At 37.8% G+C, this 17,641-nt stretch overlaps 2 protein-coding genes across 2 annotated transcripts; one reads left to right on the top strand and one right to left on the bottom strand.

Annotated features, from left to right (window-relative positions):
* Positions 1 to 885: 885 nt before the first annotated feature.
* LOC141514654 (histone H2B type 1-B) lies at positions 886 to 1,585 on the bottom strand. Its single transcript, XM_074225631.1, has one exon. The coding sequence runs from the start codon at positions 1,527 to 1,529 to the stop codon at positions 1,149 to 1,151; it is 381 nt and encodes a 126-aa protein (XP_074081732.1). The 5' UTR covers positions 1,530 to 1,585; the 3' UTR covers positions 886 to 1,148.
* A 212-nt stretch (positions 1,586 to 1,797) lies between these two features.
* LOC141514653 (histone H2A type 1-J) lies at positions 1,798 to 5,918 on the top strand. Its single transcript, XM_074225630.1, has 2 exons — positions 1,798 to 2,364; positions 3,858 to 5,918. The coding sequence occupies exon 1, from the start codon at positions 1,864 to 1,866 to the stop codon at positions 2,254 to 2,256; it is 393 nt and encodes a 130-aa protein (XP_074081731.1). The 5' UTR covers positions 1,798 to 1,863; the 3' UTR covers positions 2,257 to 2,364; positions 3,858 to 5,918.
* Positions 5,919 to 17,641: the final 11,723 nt, after the last annotated feature.

Here is a 17,641-nt window from a genome sequence, read left to right as displayed (position 1 = left end):
CAAAAACTAAAGAAAAAAAAAGCATGCCCTTTAGTTTAACATATTTTCTTCAATTTATATCTCCTAAGCTATTCTGTTTGCATGCCTTTTCCCCAAAAGAATAAAATACAGATACTCATCAAATTATTTAATGATACAAAGAGGCCACACAAAGGCTAGCTTTTAAGTTAGCGTCTTATCTTCATAGCTTTGGTTATTCTTTGAAAATATGCTTTGAAAATATTCTCGAATATTTAGTCAAGGAACATGAACAGTTCTCAAAAGAACAGCAAAGTATTCAAGTATATTAAAAAAATCCAATAATAAAAAGTGAGATGCAAATAACAATTCTGTGAATTTATTTCATACCCTACACAATGGCAAAAATTACCCCATGAAGCTGTGAAATGGTACAATCATTTTGAAAATCAATTTGGAATTATTCATATAGTCACTAAAATGCCTATAATCTTTGAACCAGAGACACTGTTATTGGGCATAAACCCCAAAAAAGTCATGAAAAGTCCCCATATACACCAAAAAAGAAAGCGAGTTTTTTGTGATAGCAAGAATTGGAAACAAAATATTCATCAACTGGGAAATACTAAACAATTTTTGGCACATAAATATAATGCAATATTAATATTTTGTAAGAAATGACATGTGATGAATATAAAGAAGTGTGAAGACTATAGTAACCCATTCAGAGAGAAGTAAGCAGGGACAAGAAAATATACATAACTATAAATGTAAATGGAAAGGATTATATTATATATATATATATATACATATATATTTACATATATGCATATACACCCCAAATCAGAGCTGAATGTAAACAAAAGTTTTAACAGATATGCGAGGACACCCCCTGACCCGCCCCCTCCAAAAGAGAGATCCATATAGTTTCAAACTTTTTCAATATTTTAATCAGTCGCTTATTTTTACCCTCTCTACAAAAACTGTTTGTTACATACATGGGTTGGGTATATGGAAAGGAAAGAAATATGGATACTTCGGATAACTAGAATTCCAGGTTAGAAACCAAATTTGAATCACGCATGAGTACACCCTACAAGCTACCATGCACCCAGAAACATTACAGCACTTCTGTGAAAAAAATAGGTGGCTCTGAAAAGAGCCTTTGGGTTCAGTAAACAGAGACCCGTCTACTTGGAGCTGGTGTACTTGGTGACGGCCTTGGTGCCCTCGGACACGGCGTGCTTGGCCAGCTCCCCGGGCAGCAGCAGGCGCACGGCCGTCTGGATCTCCCGGGAAGTGATGGTGGAGCGCTTGTTGTAGTGCGCCAGGCGGGAGGCCTCGCCGGCGATGCGCTCGAAGATGTCGTTGACGAACGAGTTCATGATGCCCATGGCCTTGGAAGAGATGCCCGTGTCGGGGTGGACCTGCTTCAGCACCTTGTACACGTAGATGGAGTAACTTTCCTTGCGGCTGCGCTTGCGCTTCTTACCATCTTTTTTCTGGGCCTTAGTCACAGCTTTCTTTGAGCCCTTTTTAGGAGCTGGAGCGGATTTAGAAGGTTCAGGCATTCTCTAAAAGTATCAACTCAGACAGAGTAATGAGGAAAAGGAGAGGGTTCCTTCTATTTATACACCCAATATGCAAATAAGGACTCAGGGGCTGGTTCTTTCTCATTGGAAAAACAGTAGAGGTGGCGTCATAAACTAAAAGAGCGCATGTAAATGAGCAGATTTCAATGCTGTTTTTCTATTGGCTGTTTTAGTTACACCGTTCGGGAGCCAATCAGCTGATGAAGGCTGCGGTCTGAAAACCTATAAAAAGGCTGTCATTGACGCTTTCTTTTCAGCTAAGTGTTTTTTTTCCTTGTGTTTTGTTGCCTTAAAGTTTTGCAACTCGTTTGCAATGTCTGGACGTGGCAAGCAAGGAGGGAAGGCTCGCGCCAAAGCGAAGTCAAGATCTTCTCGAGCGGGCCTGCAGTTTCCAGTAGGTCGTGTTCATCGCCTGCTGCGAAAGGGCAATTATGCCGAAAGGGTTGGGGCCGGAGCTCCGGTTTATTTGGCTGCGGTCTTGGAATATTTGACCGCCGAAATCTTAGAACTTGCGGGAAACGCGGCCCGGGACAACAAGAAGACCCGTATTATTCCCCGCCATCTACAGCTGGCCATCCGTAACGATGAAGAGCTCAACAAGTTGTTGGGCAAAGTGACCATTGCTCAGGGTGGCGTCCTGCCCAACATCCAGGCTGTACTTCTGCCAAAGAAAACGGAGAGCCATCATAAGACCAAGAGCAAGTAAAGACTCGAGGGCCCGGGAGAATCCGAAACCAAAGGCTCTTTTCAGAGCCACTTCACAAACTTCAGAAAGAGCGTGTCACATAACCGTTACCGGGAAAAAAGTTACTTGGTGAGTTAAAAGCAGGCGGACTACATAGGTTTGGGGAGTGGTGAGGAAAGTGCTTAAAGCTGAGTATTTTGAGGTTTCTCTTAACTTGGGCATTTTCCTAACGTTAAAATGGAAGGTTGAGCCTGTAATTAGCCTCTTACTAGTAGCTTGATTTCTCAACATCCGGGGCAAATAGTTTTCGTTTTAAAACGTAACCGAATGCTACAAGAATGGAAACGCCTTAGTGGTTAAGTAAACATCTCCCTGAGAGGATGGCGTCGTTGTTTATCTGGGCGAGTTATTTCTACGGGTTCGCTCCACTTTTAACCAAACTGTAGCTTGATAAAATGAAAAAAACCGGGCGGAGAGACTAGGGATTTAGCTGAAGGGAGGAGGGGCCACGCAACTGAAACAAAACCAGCCCCCTGTCTGGTTCAGTGAAGGAGATAGTGGATTGGATGGTAATAGGATCCGTCAGTGCTCGCAACTCCCACCGGAGGAAAAATCTGACATTAAAAAAATAGGATGTTTTTAGAGTTATTTGGTGCATGTATAAAATCCAAAATGTCATGTGACCTTGGCGGAAGCGTTTCGTTTCTTGCTTCAGCCTCACTCAGTATCCTGTGCACAAGAACTACATTTTCAGAAATCAGCCAAGCACAGTGAAGGCTTTGAATACAACCATTTAAGAGCCGAGCCCTTGGACAGAACCAACCAAACAGGTCTGGCTTGTTCAGGCTATCAGCCACTTCTGGGAGATAAATGCTAGTTCAAATCTACCCAAGATATCCCCAGATCCCTTCTCTCTTTTTAGTAGTATATTCAGATATTAGTCCGGTTTTTTTAAGTCTCGTTTGTAGATTGTAGATAACAATACCTTTCACTTTAAATTTTAAAAACTAGAAAATGATAGGCACATTACAGATCTAGGTAACATGTAATCTTGGGACTTAGCTCACTGCAACTTTATCAGCCTCCAGGATGTCATAAGTAAAAAATCATTTGGCAATTGTTAATGTATGTGCCCAAGGCACCTCAGAGGCAACAGAGTATGTAGCCTTCAAAAAAGAAAATTCAGGATTCCTAAGCTATATGAAACTTAGTGCTTACAGGCAATATCTACCAATGCTAAAGTTAAGACTAATTCTAGTACAGAAGAACTTACTATTCAATTCCTTTCCAAGATTCCAGTCCAGATGGCAAAAAGGGTAGTCATCTGTGCAATACAAACTAGTTATACTTTTGGAGGAAGTCTCTGTTAGCTTTCTTTTTTCCTTCTCCAGTCAGGTAAATAGGTATTCATAGCTCATTTGTAGGAATGCTAAAGATCGTTTTAATTTTTGGTCAACAACCCATCTTATATTCATGTTAGGCTATCCCATTCAATGTTTAATTAACTAAGGATGAGGGCTTTTCTGATAGTTTTTTCCAGACCCAAAATATGTCTTGACAATAGCAATGTATTCAGCCTCACTCTTCTATACTAAGAATAAATTCTTACTGTTCCCTCGTAGGTGCTTCTGCTGCCAGTCTATTCAAGAGGAAGATATGGCTCTTACCCTCAAATAAAAGGAAACTAAGACAATACATCATATTTCATAAGTACATTTGAGACTTAAGTAGGGTCTAAGGTCATTACAATCAGGAAGGAGAGAGAGCTAAGGGAAGTGGCATCAAAGTGGTATTTAGGTTGTACTTTAAAGCATAGATAGGAATTCAACAGATGGAAAGGAAAGTATTCAAGATAGGTACCTATTAAGGCAAGTAAGTAACGATCAATTTTAATTCAGGCATAGATAACATAAAGAGAAGTAATAGGAGATAAGGCAAGAAAATTAGTGGCACAAAGTTAGAGAGCCTTAAATGTCAGACAAAGGAGTGTGAACTGTTTAGTAGTTATTAGGGAACTGCTAAAGGTTTCTAAGAAAAAGCAAAGTTGAATGCCTAGCTTCATGATTAAGAAAAAGTTACTCAGGCAACAAGGATAACAGGATTGCAGCAGGAAAAATTGAGGTAGGGAGACTTTGAAGTTATAATGTCAAGGTATGGTAATGAGAACTATTAGGGAGGTCACAGTAGTGATAGAGAACAAGGGATGGATTCAAGAGGTAAATAGAATCAACAAAATCTGGAAGTTTTTGGAGTTAAGACTGTAAAGTTAAATATGTAATATGAGGTATAAAGTGAATAATAGTATCAATAGGATACAATAACACCAGGAAGAAAAGCAAGCTAAGAAGAAAATAATGCACCAAATAAAATCACGTTGAATTTGAAGGAATATTGGTTATTGGAATATCTAGTTGGAGATACCGTATTAAAAAAAACACTTGAGATGTGTTGTCTGGAGTTCTGAAGAGAAAATAGGATTAGAGATTTGTTATTTTCATTGAAGTATAGTTGTTGAAACTTCAGGAGTGAATTAAAATGTTAAGTAAGGGTTAATAGAGGGGATAACAGGAATAGACCTAAAAGAAAATGCTCATGTTAAGAAGTTGAAAAGAGGATGGGTTGCCAATGAAAATCTAGTTAAAGGTAGGAAAGGAATTGGGATTATGAATTGTCTTTAGCATTTTAATTATGCCTCTTTATCCCTTATCTTTAGGAAGTAGGATAGATGAAAAGTACCATTGACTTGAGGCATTGGTGGGGTGGCTAGGTGGCCTAGTGGATAGAGCACCGGCCCTGGAGTCAGACTACCTGAGTTCAAATCCGACCTCAGACACTTAATAATTACCTAGCTGGGTGGTCTTGGGCAAGCCACTTAACCCCATTGCCTAGCAAAAAACCTAAAAAAAAAAAGTCATTGGTGACCCTAAGACAGTAAAATGATGGGTATACAAGAACAATATAGTGTTGCAGAAAGCCCAGAGAGTATCTAACATTTAGTCCTGATTGTGTCATGCTACCTTGGACAAATTGCTTCCCAATGTTATATTACATAGTATATATTGCCCTTCCAAGGTCCCTTCTAACTCTTAAGACTATTATGCTATAATCATTTACTGGGATGTACATTCCCTGACTTCCCTGCTGGGAATGTGTGTCAACCAACACATTGCTCTTATTTCTGAGCTCTGGGCAATTTTCACTGTCTGCCTCCACACCTAAAACTGTCCCTTTCTCATCTCACCTTTTGGGGCCACTTTGTTTCTTTCAAGTCTCAGCTAAAGTCCCATCTTAGATACCTTTCCCAGTTCTACTTAATCAGAGTGCCTTCCTTCAGTTTACCTTTGCATAAATCCCATTTGTGCATAAGTGTCTGCATATTATTTCCCCTAATTAGACTGGGAATTTCTTAAGGACAGGGACTTTTCTCTTTCCTTCATTTGTAGTTCCTATCGATTAGCACAGAGTCTAGCACTAAATAAATGGTGGTTGACTTAAACTTGGATTGAAAAACCACTGCAGAAACACCACAAAATTCTCAGCTCTTGGAAAGCATTTGTATCTTCAGCACTTAGTGTCTGTCAATACATACCAAAGCACCAATGAATGCCTTTCTGATTAGGTGATAATACAGAAAAAAATATGTAAAATAATGAAATTAAATAATACTTGGTATTATAAAATAATATATGAGTGTTGACTGTTATTATGTGATAAGAACAAAAATATTTTGAAAACATTAGTACTAATTCTGCATCTTTACAGAATTTCTCTTGCATAGACACAGATGGAAAAGTATGGGGTGGAAATTGGCCACTAGGTGGAACTCGAAGCTCGAATTTCATGTTTCTTTCCTCTCCAAAGCACACTTTGGGTCTTTTAAAAATGACTGTGCTTTGCACTTGACCAGATCACCTAAAATGATGGAACTGCTGTGGGAGTGGTTACCAGGAGAAGACATTCTGGGTTCTCCTTCCACAAGGATGGGGAGCAATCTCTTTGCTTTGACTACCTCTTTTAACTGTGCTCAAGAATTCACATTCTGATGAGGAAAACAAGATATAAATGTCTAAGAATATTTAGATAATGTGGTAAATTGGAGGTAATCTCAGAGATAAAGGAGGGAAATTGTATGCCTGTCTTCAGTCATTGAAAAGACACAGCTTTAGGGAAGCTAGGTGGCACAGTGAATAGAGTACCAGTTCTGGAGTCAGGAGGAATTGAGTTCAAATCAGACCTCAGATATTTAATAATTCCTAATTGTGTGACCTTGGGCAAGTCACTTAACCCCACTGCCTAAAAAATAAAAAAGACACAGCTTTTGAAGATAAAGTGTTATCTGAGAGCATGGGTAAGAAAGTCATACAAATAGAGTAGAGGATGTTCAAGTACAAGGCTGGAAAGGTAAGAAAAGAGGCCAAATTGTTTATTTAGCAGGGGACTGATATTGTTAGATCTGGCTTTATGAAAATCATTCCATACTCCTAACATCTAGGCTCACATTTCAGCCTATTAGATAAACTAGATATTTTTATAGACATCTTAAACTCAACTTGTCCAAAACAAAACATTATCTTTCCCCCTAAGCCTCCCCCTCTTCCTAATTATTCTATTGCTGTGGAAGATACCAATAATCATCCTTCTAGTATCCTAATCCCAAAATCTAGGTATTATCCTCAGTCCCTCACTGGACTATTTGAATTTTGAAGTCAGTTTTTAAAGCATTTGGGGAATGGAAGGAAGTCTCTCAATATACAAACTTTTAATTCTTTGCTTTGGAGAACAGTGATAAAGACAGCTAGTTGGCCAGTAGAGAGAGCACTGGCCCTAGAGTCAGAAGGATCTGAGTTCAAATCCAGTCTCAGACACTTAACGAGTACCTAATTGTATGTCCTTGGGCAAGTCACTTAACCCCATTGCCTTGCAAAAATAAAAAAAAATTGATGGGAACTGAGGATGATGATCGGGTATACCAAGGAGCAATTAAGTGAATTTCTTTGTGGTAGTAAGTCTCCCAGCCCTATCATCCCACCCTACCTGCTGACTGATAGCTGAATTTCCTTTAACAAGAGCCAAGTTGGGGTGGCTAAGTGGAAAAGTGGATAGAGCACCGGCCCGGGAGTCAGCACTGCCTGAGTTCAAATCTGCCCTCAGACACTTAATAATTACCTAGCTGTATGGACTTGGGCAAGCCACTTTAACCCCATTGCTTTGGGGTGGGGGGAAGAGCCAAGTCTTTTCCTTTCACAACTAGAGATGAAATTCCAAATGCCCCTGAGAAACTCACTGGTCATAATATTCTTTTTTTTAAAAACTAAAAGGCAATTCTCCAGATGGATATCACCAAATGACCAATATGGAAATCAAATTGATTATATACTTTGTAATCAAAAGTGGAAAAGTTCTATAAAATCTATTAAAACTAAACCTGGAGTTGACTGTGGTTCTAATCATGAATTGCTTATTGCAAAATTAAGAATTAAACCATCAGACATATAGGCATTACCTAAATAACATCCTTTATGAATGTGAAATTGAAGTGATAATAGAGTTAAAGGATTATGTCTGGTAGATTGTCTGAACTGTGGATAGAGGTTTGAACTGTTGAATAGGGGGCAACATCCAAAACTATTCTAAAGAAAATGACTGTCTGATGAGGCTTTGCAAATAGCTGAGGAAAGATGGCAAGGGGAAAGGGTAGACACCCAACTGAATTCAGAATTCCAGGGAAAAACAAGGAGTGTCAAGTCTGTTGCAATGCAAAAAGGGGGGGGGGGGATAATAGAATGAGAAAGATGAGATCTCAAGAAAATTAGAGATAATTAAGGGAATTTTTCACATAATTCAGCAGAAGAGATTGAGAGGAGGCAAGAATACACAAAAGAACTATATAAGAAAGATCTTAACATCACCAATAACCCTGATGATTCCTGGTCTAGAGCCAGATATACTGGAGAATAAAGTCATGGGCCTTAGGAAGAATTGCTAATATAGTGGAGGTGATAGAATTCCAGCAGAACTATTTAAAACCCTAAAAGATGACCCTGTTAAAAGTGCTATACTCAAAAAATCCCTCAAAAAAACAATAAAAATTAAAGTACTATATTTAATATGCCAGCAAATTTGGAAAATTAATAATGGTCACTAGAGTGGAAAAATTCAATGTATGTCCCATCCTAAAGGAATGAACAGTGCTTTCATTTCATATGCCAGAAAGGTTATATTTAAGATTCTGAAAGCTAGGTTTCCACAATATGTGAACTAAGAATTAGGAGCAGGTTGGTTTTTGAAGGAGGTAGAGGACTTAGAGAACAAATTGTCAACATTTGTCAGATAATGGAAAGAGGAAGGGACTTCCAGAGAAGCATCTACTTCTGCTTCATATAGACTACATTAAAATCTTTGTGTGGATAACAACATATGGCAAACCCTCAAAGAGATGGGTGTACTAGATCACCTTGTCTCCTGGGGAAACTGTATTTGGTCCAAGAAACAATAGAACTGAACACAGAATAATTTATTTTAAACCTGGAAAAGGAATATAAGGACTGTTTATTTAGTCATATAACTTATTTAATTTACATTCAGAGTACATAATGTTAAAAAAAATGCTAGGTTGAACAAATCAAAAGTTGGATTTAAGGTTGCTGGGAGAAATATTAGCAATTTCAGATATGCAGATGATAAACCTCTTATGGCAGAAAGTGAAGAGGATTTAAGAAGCCTCTGGATGAAGATGAAATAGGAGACTATATTAAACTGCCTTGAAACAGCATAAAAAAAAAATCTAAGATCTTGGTAACTGTCTCATCATGTCCTGGCAAATAGAGGAAGAAGGGATGGAAACACTGTAAGATTTTCTATTCTTGGGCTCAAGATCACTGAAGACAATGATTGCAGCATGAAATTAAAAGGCATTTGCTCCTCGGAAGGAAAGCTGTGGCAAATCTGAACAGCTTAACTAAAAATTGCAAGTCATTACCTTGCCAACAAAGAATCGATATGATCAAAGCTATGGTTCTTCCAATAGCATTGTAAGTTGATCTATAAGGCAAACTGAGTTCACAGAATTAAACTTTTGAACAGTGGTGCTGGAGAAGACTTTGAAAATCCCTTGTGGGGACAGTTAAGTTGCACAGTAGATGGTGCACTGGCCCTGGAGTCAAAAGGACTTGAGTTCAAATATGACTTTAGATACTTAATAATTGCCTAGCTATGTGACCTTGGGCAAGTCACTTAACCCCATTGCCATAAATAAAATTTTTTTAAAGTCCATTGGGACAGCAAGGAGATTAAAATCAGTTAATTCCTAAATTAATCCAGGTTATTCAATGGAAGGTCAAATACTGAAGTTTAAATAATTTGATAACACCATGAAAAGATGGGACTCATTGGAAAAGACCTGATGTGAAAGACTGAAGGGAAAAGTGGGAAAACAGAATGCAATAGATAGTGTTGTGGAAACAATGATCATGAACTTAAGCAGACTTTGAGAGATGATGGAGGATAGAAGGGACTAGTTTGCTATGGTCCATGGGGGGGTCAAGAAGAATAACTGAACAACAAAGTAAAATAATCATAGATAATATAATCAATATAATATAATGTAATATAATATAATTTATAACATAGCTCTTAGTAAATGCTTCCTGGTTTTCTGAAAATTTTCATTACCTAAGAGTACATTATGTGTACTCTTTGAAAATATGAATTGGGTTAAGGATCACCAAAAGATTTTAAGAGTTATGAGTTTTTTCTCAGTGTCCTACATAGAATAAAAACGTAAATACTCATTGACTTGATTTCTCTCAACCCAAATTATATTAAAATAAGAACATTGATCTTCCAAGGCTATGAAGAGGCTCTTTCTCATAAAGATTCAAAAGCACTGTATTATATTATTAAGTCCTCCTGTTACAAGTGGACAGTCTATGAAAGTTTCCTTCTTTCAACACTCACTCTTTTATCTTTAGGTAAAATATAGTGTGTTCAAAGGCCCAATGAAAAAACAAGATTGAGAGTAGACAGATAGAAAAGGAACTTGGGTAGAAAAAGGATTGTACCTTTCCCAGCTTTACCTTTTCCTTTCCTGGTCTATTTGTAGTAGCCTTTTACTTACTTGAGCCTTTTTTTTGGAGTGATTAAAATGGTTTTTATTAAGATATCTTAATAAAATGGCACACCCCCCTCCATGGTGGGAAATTGGGGTCAGGTCATTCTTAAAGATGCAGCTCAGGCATGGCCTCTTTCCATGAAGTATTCACTAATAAGCCCACACATTGGAAGTGATCCTTCCCTTCCTTCTCCAATATCTCAAAGCACTTGGTATTTTACTTATACAGACATGACATAGTATAGTTATTTGTATGCTCCTCATCTTTCTTACTAGATTAAAAATTTCTTAATGATGTCTTATGTATTTTTGTATCTCTCATATACTTAGTACATGTTCATCAAGGCCACACCTGTGGCCTGTAATCTGTTGAAAGATTTCAGAGGATCTGTGAACTTGAATGGGGAAAAAAATGCTTCTTTATTTTCATTAACCTCTAACTGAAATTTAAACCATTACCCTGAGAATGGATTCATAGATTTCATCAGATAACCCAAGAAGTTAAAAAAGGGGGGTTAGGAACCCCAAAACCAGTCTCATAGGTGCATCTTAAAAAGATCTAGGAAACTAGAGGCTCTGGATCTTGAATCTGTATTTCAGGACATTCTAAGGAGAAAGATCTCAGTTTATTTTGTGATTTGCAGTGTTTGAAGAAAGAATCTTTTCTCTGTATTTGAATGCAAGTGTTGAACTTCCCCTATTAGAATGTGAGCTCCTTGGGAGGAGAAATTGTTACATTTTATTAGAGAAACAGAGAGAGAGAGAGAGAGAGAGAGAGAGAGAGATGAAAGTAAGACTCAAATAGAAGAGTACATAGGCAATTAGGCAAAATTGAAAACAAGTTTATGATTGGAGTGAACTGGAGCAGATACCAGCTGAATAGCAACAGACCACTGGTAGCCTTGAAGAGAGAAATTCCAAATAGCAGCTCTTCTTTTCACTGTTTTACCAGATCACAGAGACTGGCTGTTAACCCAGTTACAGCTTCTATTTTATTTAAACAATTATGTTTACTTTAATTAATATGGTTGATTTGATTTTAAAACCATTAATAGTAATCTTTCCTAAGTCTGTATTGAGATGAGTATCTAGCCCCAATTTTCATGCTGTTATTTTGGAAGGTGGGGACTGAACCATTAAAGAGTCTTATGTAATTTTTATAATTGATGGGAATATTCTAGAGCATACTCATTTGACCATCTTTGAGCCTAGTGACAGAAAATTTATGAGAATGAGATAGAGACAGTAGAGGACTGGGGAAGGGGAAGGTAAGAGGTTTGTCCTGTTGACTCCTTAAGTGCATTTTTGTTAGTCTTATCCCACCCACACTTCTCACCTTTCTCTACAAAGAAAAAAATCTTAAACTCAATTTATATGAGAAAAGAATGGACCTGTGCATTTCTCAAATCATTCAAGATTTTATTGGTAGAAAGTAGAGATGCAGAGGAAAGAGAAGTAGACCACCTCATTAATCAAGGGAGGGTTCCTAATAATAGCAATCAGATAAAAGAGATGGGTAGGTAAGAGCAAGACTAAGGAGAGATGTCAGAAGACTTAAGGTGACACTTTCAAGGTAAAAAGGTAACACTAATTTGGTACCTTCCTTTCATTTGTTCCTCACAACAATTCTATGACGTAATACTGCAAGTATATTATCATCAATTTACAAATGAGAAAAACTGAAACTCAGTTAAGTGATTTTTCCTCATATCTTGGAAGTGAACTTCAAATCCATAGCTAAAAGGAAAATAAGAGAACAGAAGATAATGCCAGTTAAGGAAGATATGAGTCGGTTTTGGTGCTGTAATTATCATTCAGAGCCTCCCACCTGAAGGGATTGTGAATTGATGTGGGTTATAATAATCCAGATTCCTTGCCTTGACTCTTGTCTTCCAATTGGACTTCAATCATTTTAGAGGAGAGAATTAGGCTATTAGCAAATTAAGACATCCTGCTGATGCCTTTGGTCCCGATAAGATAAAAATACAAAACTTAACCTAGAGGCAGCCAAAGAAACACAATAATACATCAGGTCTGGAATTAGGAAAGAACTTGAGTTGAGTCAGATTCTGACACTAGTTGTGGGACCCTGGACAAGTCTAATTCAGTTTCCTCAAAGGCAATCATTAACAATACCTCCGAATCATTGAGAGCATCAAATGAGATATTTGTAAAGGATTTAGTAGTGCCTGGCATATAGAAGCTATTTAAAGATTGCTTCTTCCCTTCCGCAAGCATAGGTCTGACTATATCATTATCTAACATCACTCTCTCCAGCCCATTCAAAATACACTCCAGTGTTTCCCTACAATCAATATAAGCATGGGGGGGGGGGGGGGGAGGGAATTAAGATCTTCACACAAAATATGGTCACTTTCTAGTCTTCTTGCATTTTACTTTTCTCTATGAGTACTAAGGGTAAGCTAAGCTGGGTTTGTTTGCTGCTCCTAAAGTGACACTCATCTTCTATTTCCTTGAATTTATACTGGTTGTCCCAGAACTAGGATGTTCTTCATCCCCTCTGCCTCTTAGAATCCCAATACTAAACTCAAATATCACCTTTTACTGGTAACTTTTTATGACCCTGCTGGGGAAGATTTTCTTCCATCTACTTTAGATATCTTGGATGTATTTATTTATACTTATATTCAAGTTAATTCTAATAAATTGTTTTTGCTTTCCCCCCCCCTTTTATTTATATCCCTATATAATAAATATTTAATGCTTTCTGATTGATTTATTGGTCTAAGCCAAAGCTTAAATCTGGTCCATTTCTAGAAGTTTCCCCCAAATTGAGTATAATGGATTCTCCTCTCACAAAAATATCAAAAATGAAATAAAGGCATAGATTAAGATTTTTGTTCCTTTCTCTCGAAATTTCACAAGACAAAACATATTCAAAATTATATATTAACAAACTCAGGACACATAAAAATAGTCATTTTGTTCATTATATTTATTCTATTAACCAAAAAAAGGTAAAGACCCTTTGTGAAACTGTTGATTTTGAATGGTACCAACTGCACAATTCCCAACAATTCCCATGAAGAATTCACAAGGTCCAGATCATCTGACCCCTGATCTCATAGTTTTAATTTGCCATCATCTTCTCCATGGAACATGTTGTTAAAGCAGTCTCTGTGTCCACATCTTTATTTTGGTCATTTTCTGCCTTGCTGCTGCCTCTCTGTGTTCTAAATTAGACTTCTCTGACCTTCCTGGAGCCATGTCATTTTTCACTACAGCCATTTTCCACAACATAACAATATTACTATGATTATTTTTTAAGTAAGGAATATTTATATATTGTAAAATTATTTAATTTTATACTTCAGGTTTGTTAGTATGTTAATATAATTATAAATTCTTTAAAGAATAAGGGGGAGGGGCGGCTAGGTGGCGCAGCCAATAAAGCACCGGCCCTGGAGTCAGGAGTACTTGCGTTCAAATCCAGCCTCAGACACTTAATAATTACCTGGCTGTGTGGCCTTGGGCAAGCCACTTAACCCCATTTGCCTTGCAACCCCCCCCCCAAAAAAAAAAGAATAAGGGTGGGAGAGGTGTTACATTCTAGATCTTTTTACTCTCTTAGAATGTGGCTTAGGTCTTCTGCTTTAGGGAGATTATCACATTAAACATACTCTTTCTTCTCTAAGAAGCACCACACTGTTGAGGAAAGTCTATGAGTCAGAGATATTTATAAGACAACTCTCAAAGCTTGCATTGGTGAGGAAATCTCACTTTTCTGGTGAGAATGCTAGATTCTCAGATCATGGTATCTTGGGAATTCAAAATACTTCCTTTTCAGACAGGAGTTTCCAGAGTCATAAACATAGTCACAAACTATTCTCAGGTCACATGAGATACATAAGTTTGATTCTGCTATGTGTCTCTTTCATACCTCAACCATCACTCCAGGGATTGCATCTCTTGAACTAGGAAAATCCATTTTCAGCTTTCCAGTACATAACTTGTACCCAGAAAAAGAAAACAATCAACAAACATTTGTTAAATACCAACTATATACTGCACACTGTGCACAACAACAATGACACCTCTGCTCTCTAAAAGAATTGGCCATAATATACAAATACAATATATCCAGGGTAAATTGAAAACAATTATGGAGGGAAGCCACTAAAATTAAGGATGGGGAAATACTCTGCAAAAAGAGGGATTCAGCTGTAAAGAGGTAGCAATGAGGAAGAGGAGGGTTCTGTGAAAATGTCCAGTGAAGAGTATCAAAGTTTCAGAAATATCAAGGCAGTTAGTGTCAATGGATCATAAAGTACAATGAGGACAGTAAATTGCAAGAAGACTGGAAAGACAGAAGGATCTGAATTATAGAGAAATTTGAATGCAAATATTTTATTTTTGATCCTTGAAAGGAAGCCACCCCAGTTTATTGAAAAGGAGAATGAAATACACAGATATGTATTTAAGAACATTCTGATAACTGAGTGGGCAAAGACTTGAGGCAGGGTATAGAATAACCACATGCTTTATTTCAATAATCCAAGTATGAAGATGATGTCCAGCAGCAGGGAGGCAGCAATGCTAGAGGAAGAAAAGGGTCATATAGGAGACATATTAGAAAGTGATAAAGGGGTGGGGTTACAGCTAGGTTGTGGTTGCACAGTGGATGGAATTACCAGCCCTGTAGTCAGGAGGACCTGAGTTCAAATGCCATCCCCCTCCCCCCAAAAAAAGTGATAAAGGACAAAATTTAACAAATGTCTTTGTGTGAGGATGGAGGGCGGGACAAGGGGTGGTGGTAAAGGATGTATGAAAAAGTAAGGAAGGCAAAAGGTGACTGGGTATCACATTCATAGATTCCCCTCTCAAAACTTTTCTGGGAAATACATGCTGCTAAGGCACTGTGTTTCTTTGGTACCAGTTGCTGGGGGTGGGGGGGCTGCCAAAAGAGAGAAGACACTGGCAGAAAATTCAAGGGGAAAAATGAAGAGGGAAGCCAACATATTGCTTACCAAGTCATCTTTATTAACAGAGAGAAGTGATTCTTTGAACAAAAGTCTTCCTAAATTTATGTTAATCAATCATCAGAAGCTTTTTGTGCTCTCTAAGCAACTATTTGGGTCCTGACTGGTTAAAAGTGAATATGAATAGCAATTGTTTCTGTTTGACCCAGAAAGTCTAAGGGTTTTCCACTGCCAGAATGCTTTTTTTTTGGGGGGGGGGGTCAAAGGACCCCTTTATACCTCATTTCTTTTGTCTTGATCCATATCTGACTCCTGACTCCAGAGGAGAAAGTCAAGCTGATGACTTTGCAGTCACTCATTTCATAGGCAGCTAGGTGGTGCAGTGGACAGAGCACTGTCCTACGAGTTAGGAGGACCTGAGTCCAAATTTGATGGCAGACACTTTCTAGCAATGAGACCTTGGGCAAGTCACTTAACCCCGATTGCCTCACATCCAGGGCCATCTCTAATCTCCTTGATTCAAATCTGGGACACTGGACCCAGATGCCTCTGGAGGAGAAAATGAGGCTGGGGACTTAGCACAGCCCTACTCCACCCTCAAATTCAGTTGGATGGTATCACCTCCCTGATGTAGTCTTCTTTGAAAATGAAGGACAAACATTGCTGATTATTGCTGAAATCCAATTCCCTTGCTCACACCCTATAATTTCATCAGGGTGATAAAAGGAAGTTATGAAACTGATGAAAAACTCTTTATGTCAAACGACATTATGTATTTCCCCCGTTAATTATTTTTTATCACAGCAAAGTCAACTGGTGTGGATGCTTTAAAAATTATTTTGGGACACATTTGTCCATATGGGCAGATAGGTGAACCAGGAAGACCTGAGTTCAAATTTGACACTTACTAGCTATGTGATCCTAGCAAGTCAACTCTTCTTGCTTCAGTTTCTTCATCTATTAAAAATAATGGGAAAAAAAGAAAAGAAAAGAAAAAAATAATGGAGCTGGGGGCAGCTCAAAGGTGCAGTGGATGGAGCACCAGCCCTGGAGTCAGGAGGATCTCGATTCAAATCCAGTCTCTGACAATAATTGCCTAGCTCTGTGACCTTGGGCAAGTCACTTAACCCTATGGCTTTAAATAAAATTTAAAAATAAATTTTAAAAAATTTTAAATCATGGACCTGGAAAATGAAATGGCAAATCCCTGCAGTATCTTGGTCAAGAAAAACCTCAAATGGGTTCACAAAGAGTCGGACTCAATTGAAAATGACTGAGCAAGTCCATAATAATTCTAGATAGATCTTTGGCAACTTAGGGTGCTCCAGTAGTTTCCCTCTTCTTTTACCTCAGTGTTTATGATTCACAGTTTTTAGACATTCCAAAAATTTTGTGAGGACCTTGAAGATTATATTCAGTGTCAAATTCATAGTTCTATAAATTGAACTAGCAAACAAAAATTTTACTTAGTTCCCATACTCATATCTGCTTCAAAATTTGTCTCAACCTTCCAACCAATCCGAAAATTATAAAATAAAAGTAAAAATAAAATCAAAAGTAGATCAGAGAATGAGGATAAAAAAAGTTTTTCTCTCCTCAGAAAGAAAATTGTATTCCAGATGACAAGTCTTAGCCAGATAAGTGGCACAGTGGATAGGTGACTTCCCAAAATATTTAGTGTTCTTCCCAAATGGAAATGGGACTCAAGATAACTTGAAAGTTAACCTTTCTTACTCCTAGGAGAAACCAAAACCTGGATAAAAAATTTTTGAGTGGATCCTTGCAATATGTAGAGGCAATTCAAAATGGATATTTGTATGTCATGGTATCACTAGATACACACTTTTGCTACTATTCTTTATTACTACTATAAATTTTGAATGTAGAAATACTATGCATATTATGTATGTATATGTACCAAAGTGTAGACCTATCAAATCCTGACTACTCTATACAAGAAACCTAACCTTTCAGCAAGCATTCTGTTATTTGCCCTTCAATCTTGAAAAAGAGATCATGACATCCGGGAGGTGATGCCATGACAAGAAACATGAATTGAATTTGAGTGAGGAAGTGCTATGCTAAGTCTCACTTTCTCCTCCAGAGCCATCTGGGTCCAATGGCCTGATATGAATCAGGATGACTGAAGATGGCCCTGAATGTGAGGCAGAGTTAAGTGACTTGCCCAAGGTCAAACAGTGAGTGGAAAGTGTCTGAGGCTGGATTTGAACTCCCAACCTCCTGACTCTGAGACCAGTGCTCCATACACTGCACCATCCATTCTGGGAAACTCTCCAAGCTATTTATTTCAGAGAAGGTGAAGATTAGCTTTTATAGAAAGAATTTCTCCATGCAA

Source organism: Macrotis lagotis, chromosome 2 (assembly GCF_037893015.1).
Source record: "Macrotis lagotis isolate mMagLag1 chromosome 2, bilby.v1.9.chrom.fasta, whole genome shotgun sequence".
NCBI lineage: Eukaryota > Metazoa > Chordata > Mammalia > Peramelemorphia > Peramelidae > Macrotis > Macrotis lagotis.
The sequence above is the reverse complement of the archived record's forward strand: the minus strand, read 5'-3'. Positions and strand labels throughout refer to the sequence as shown.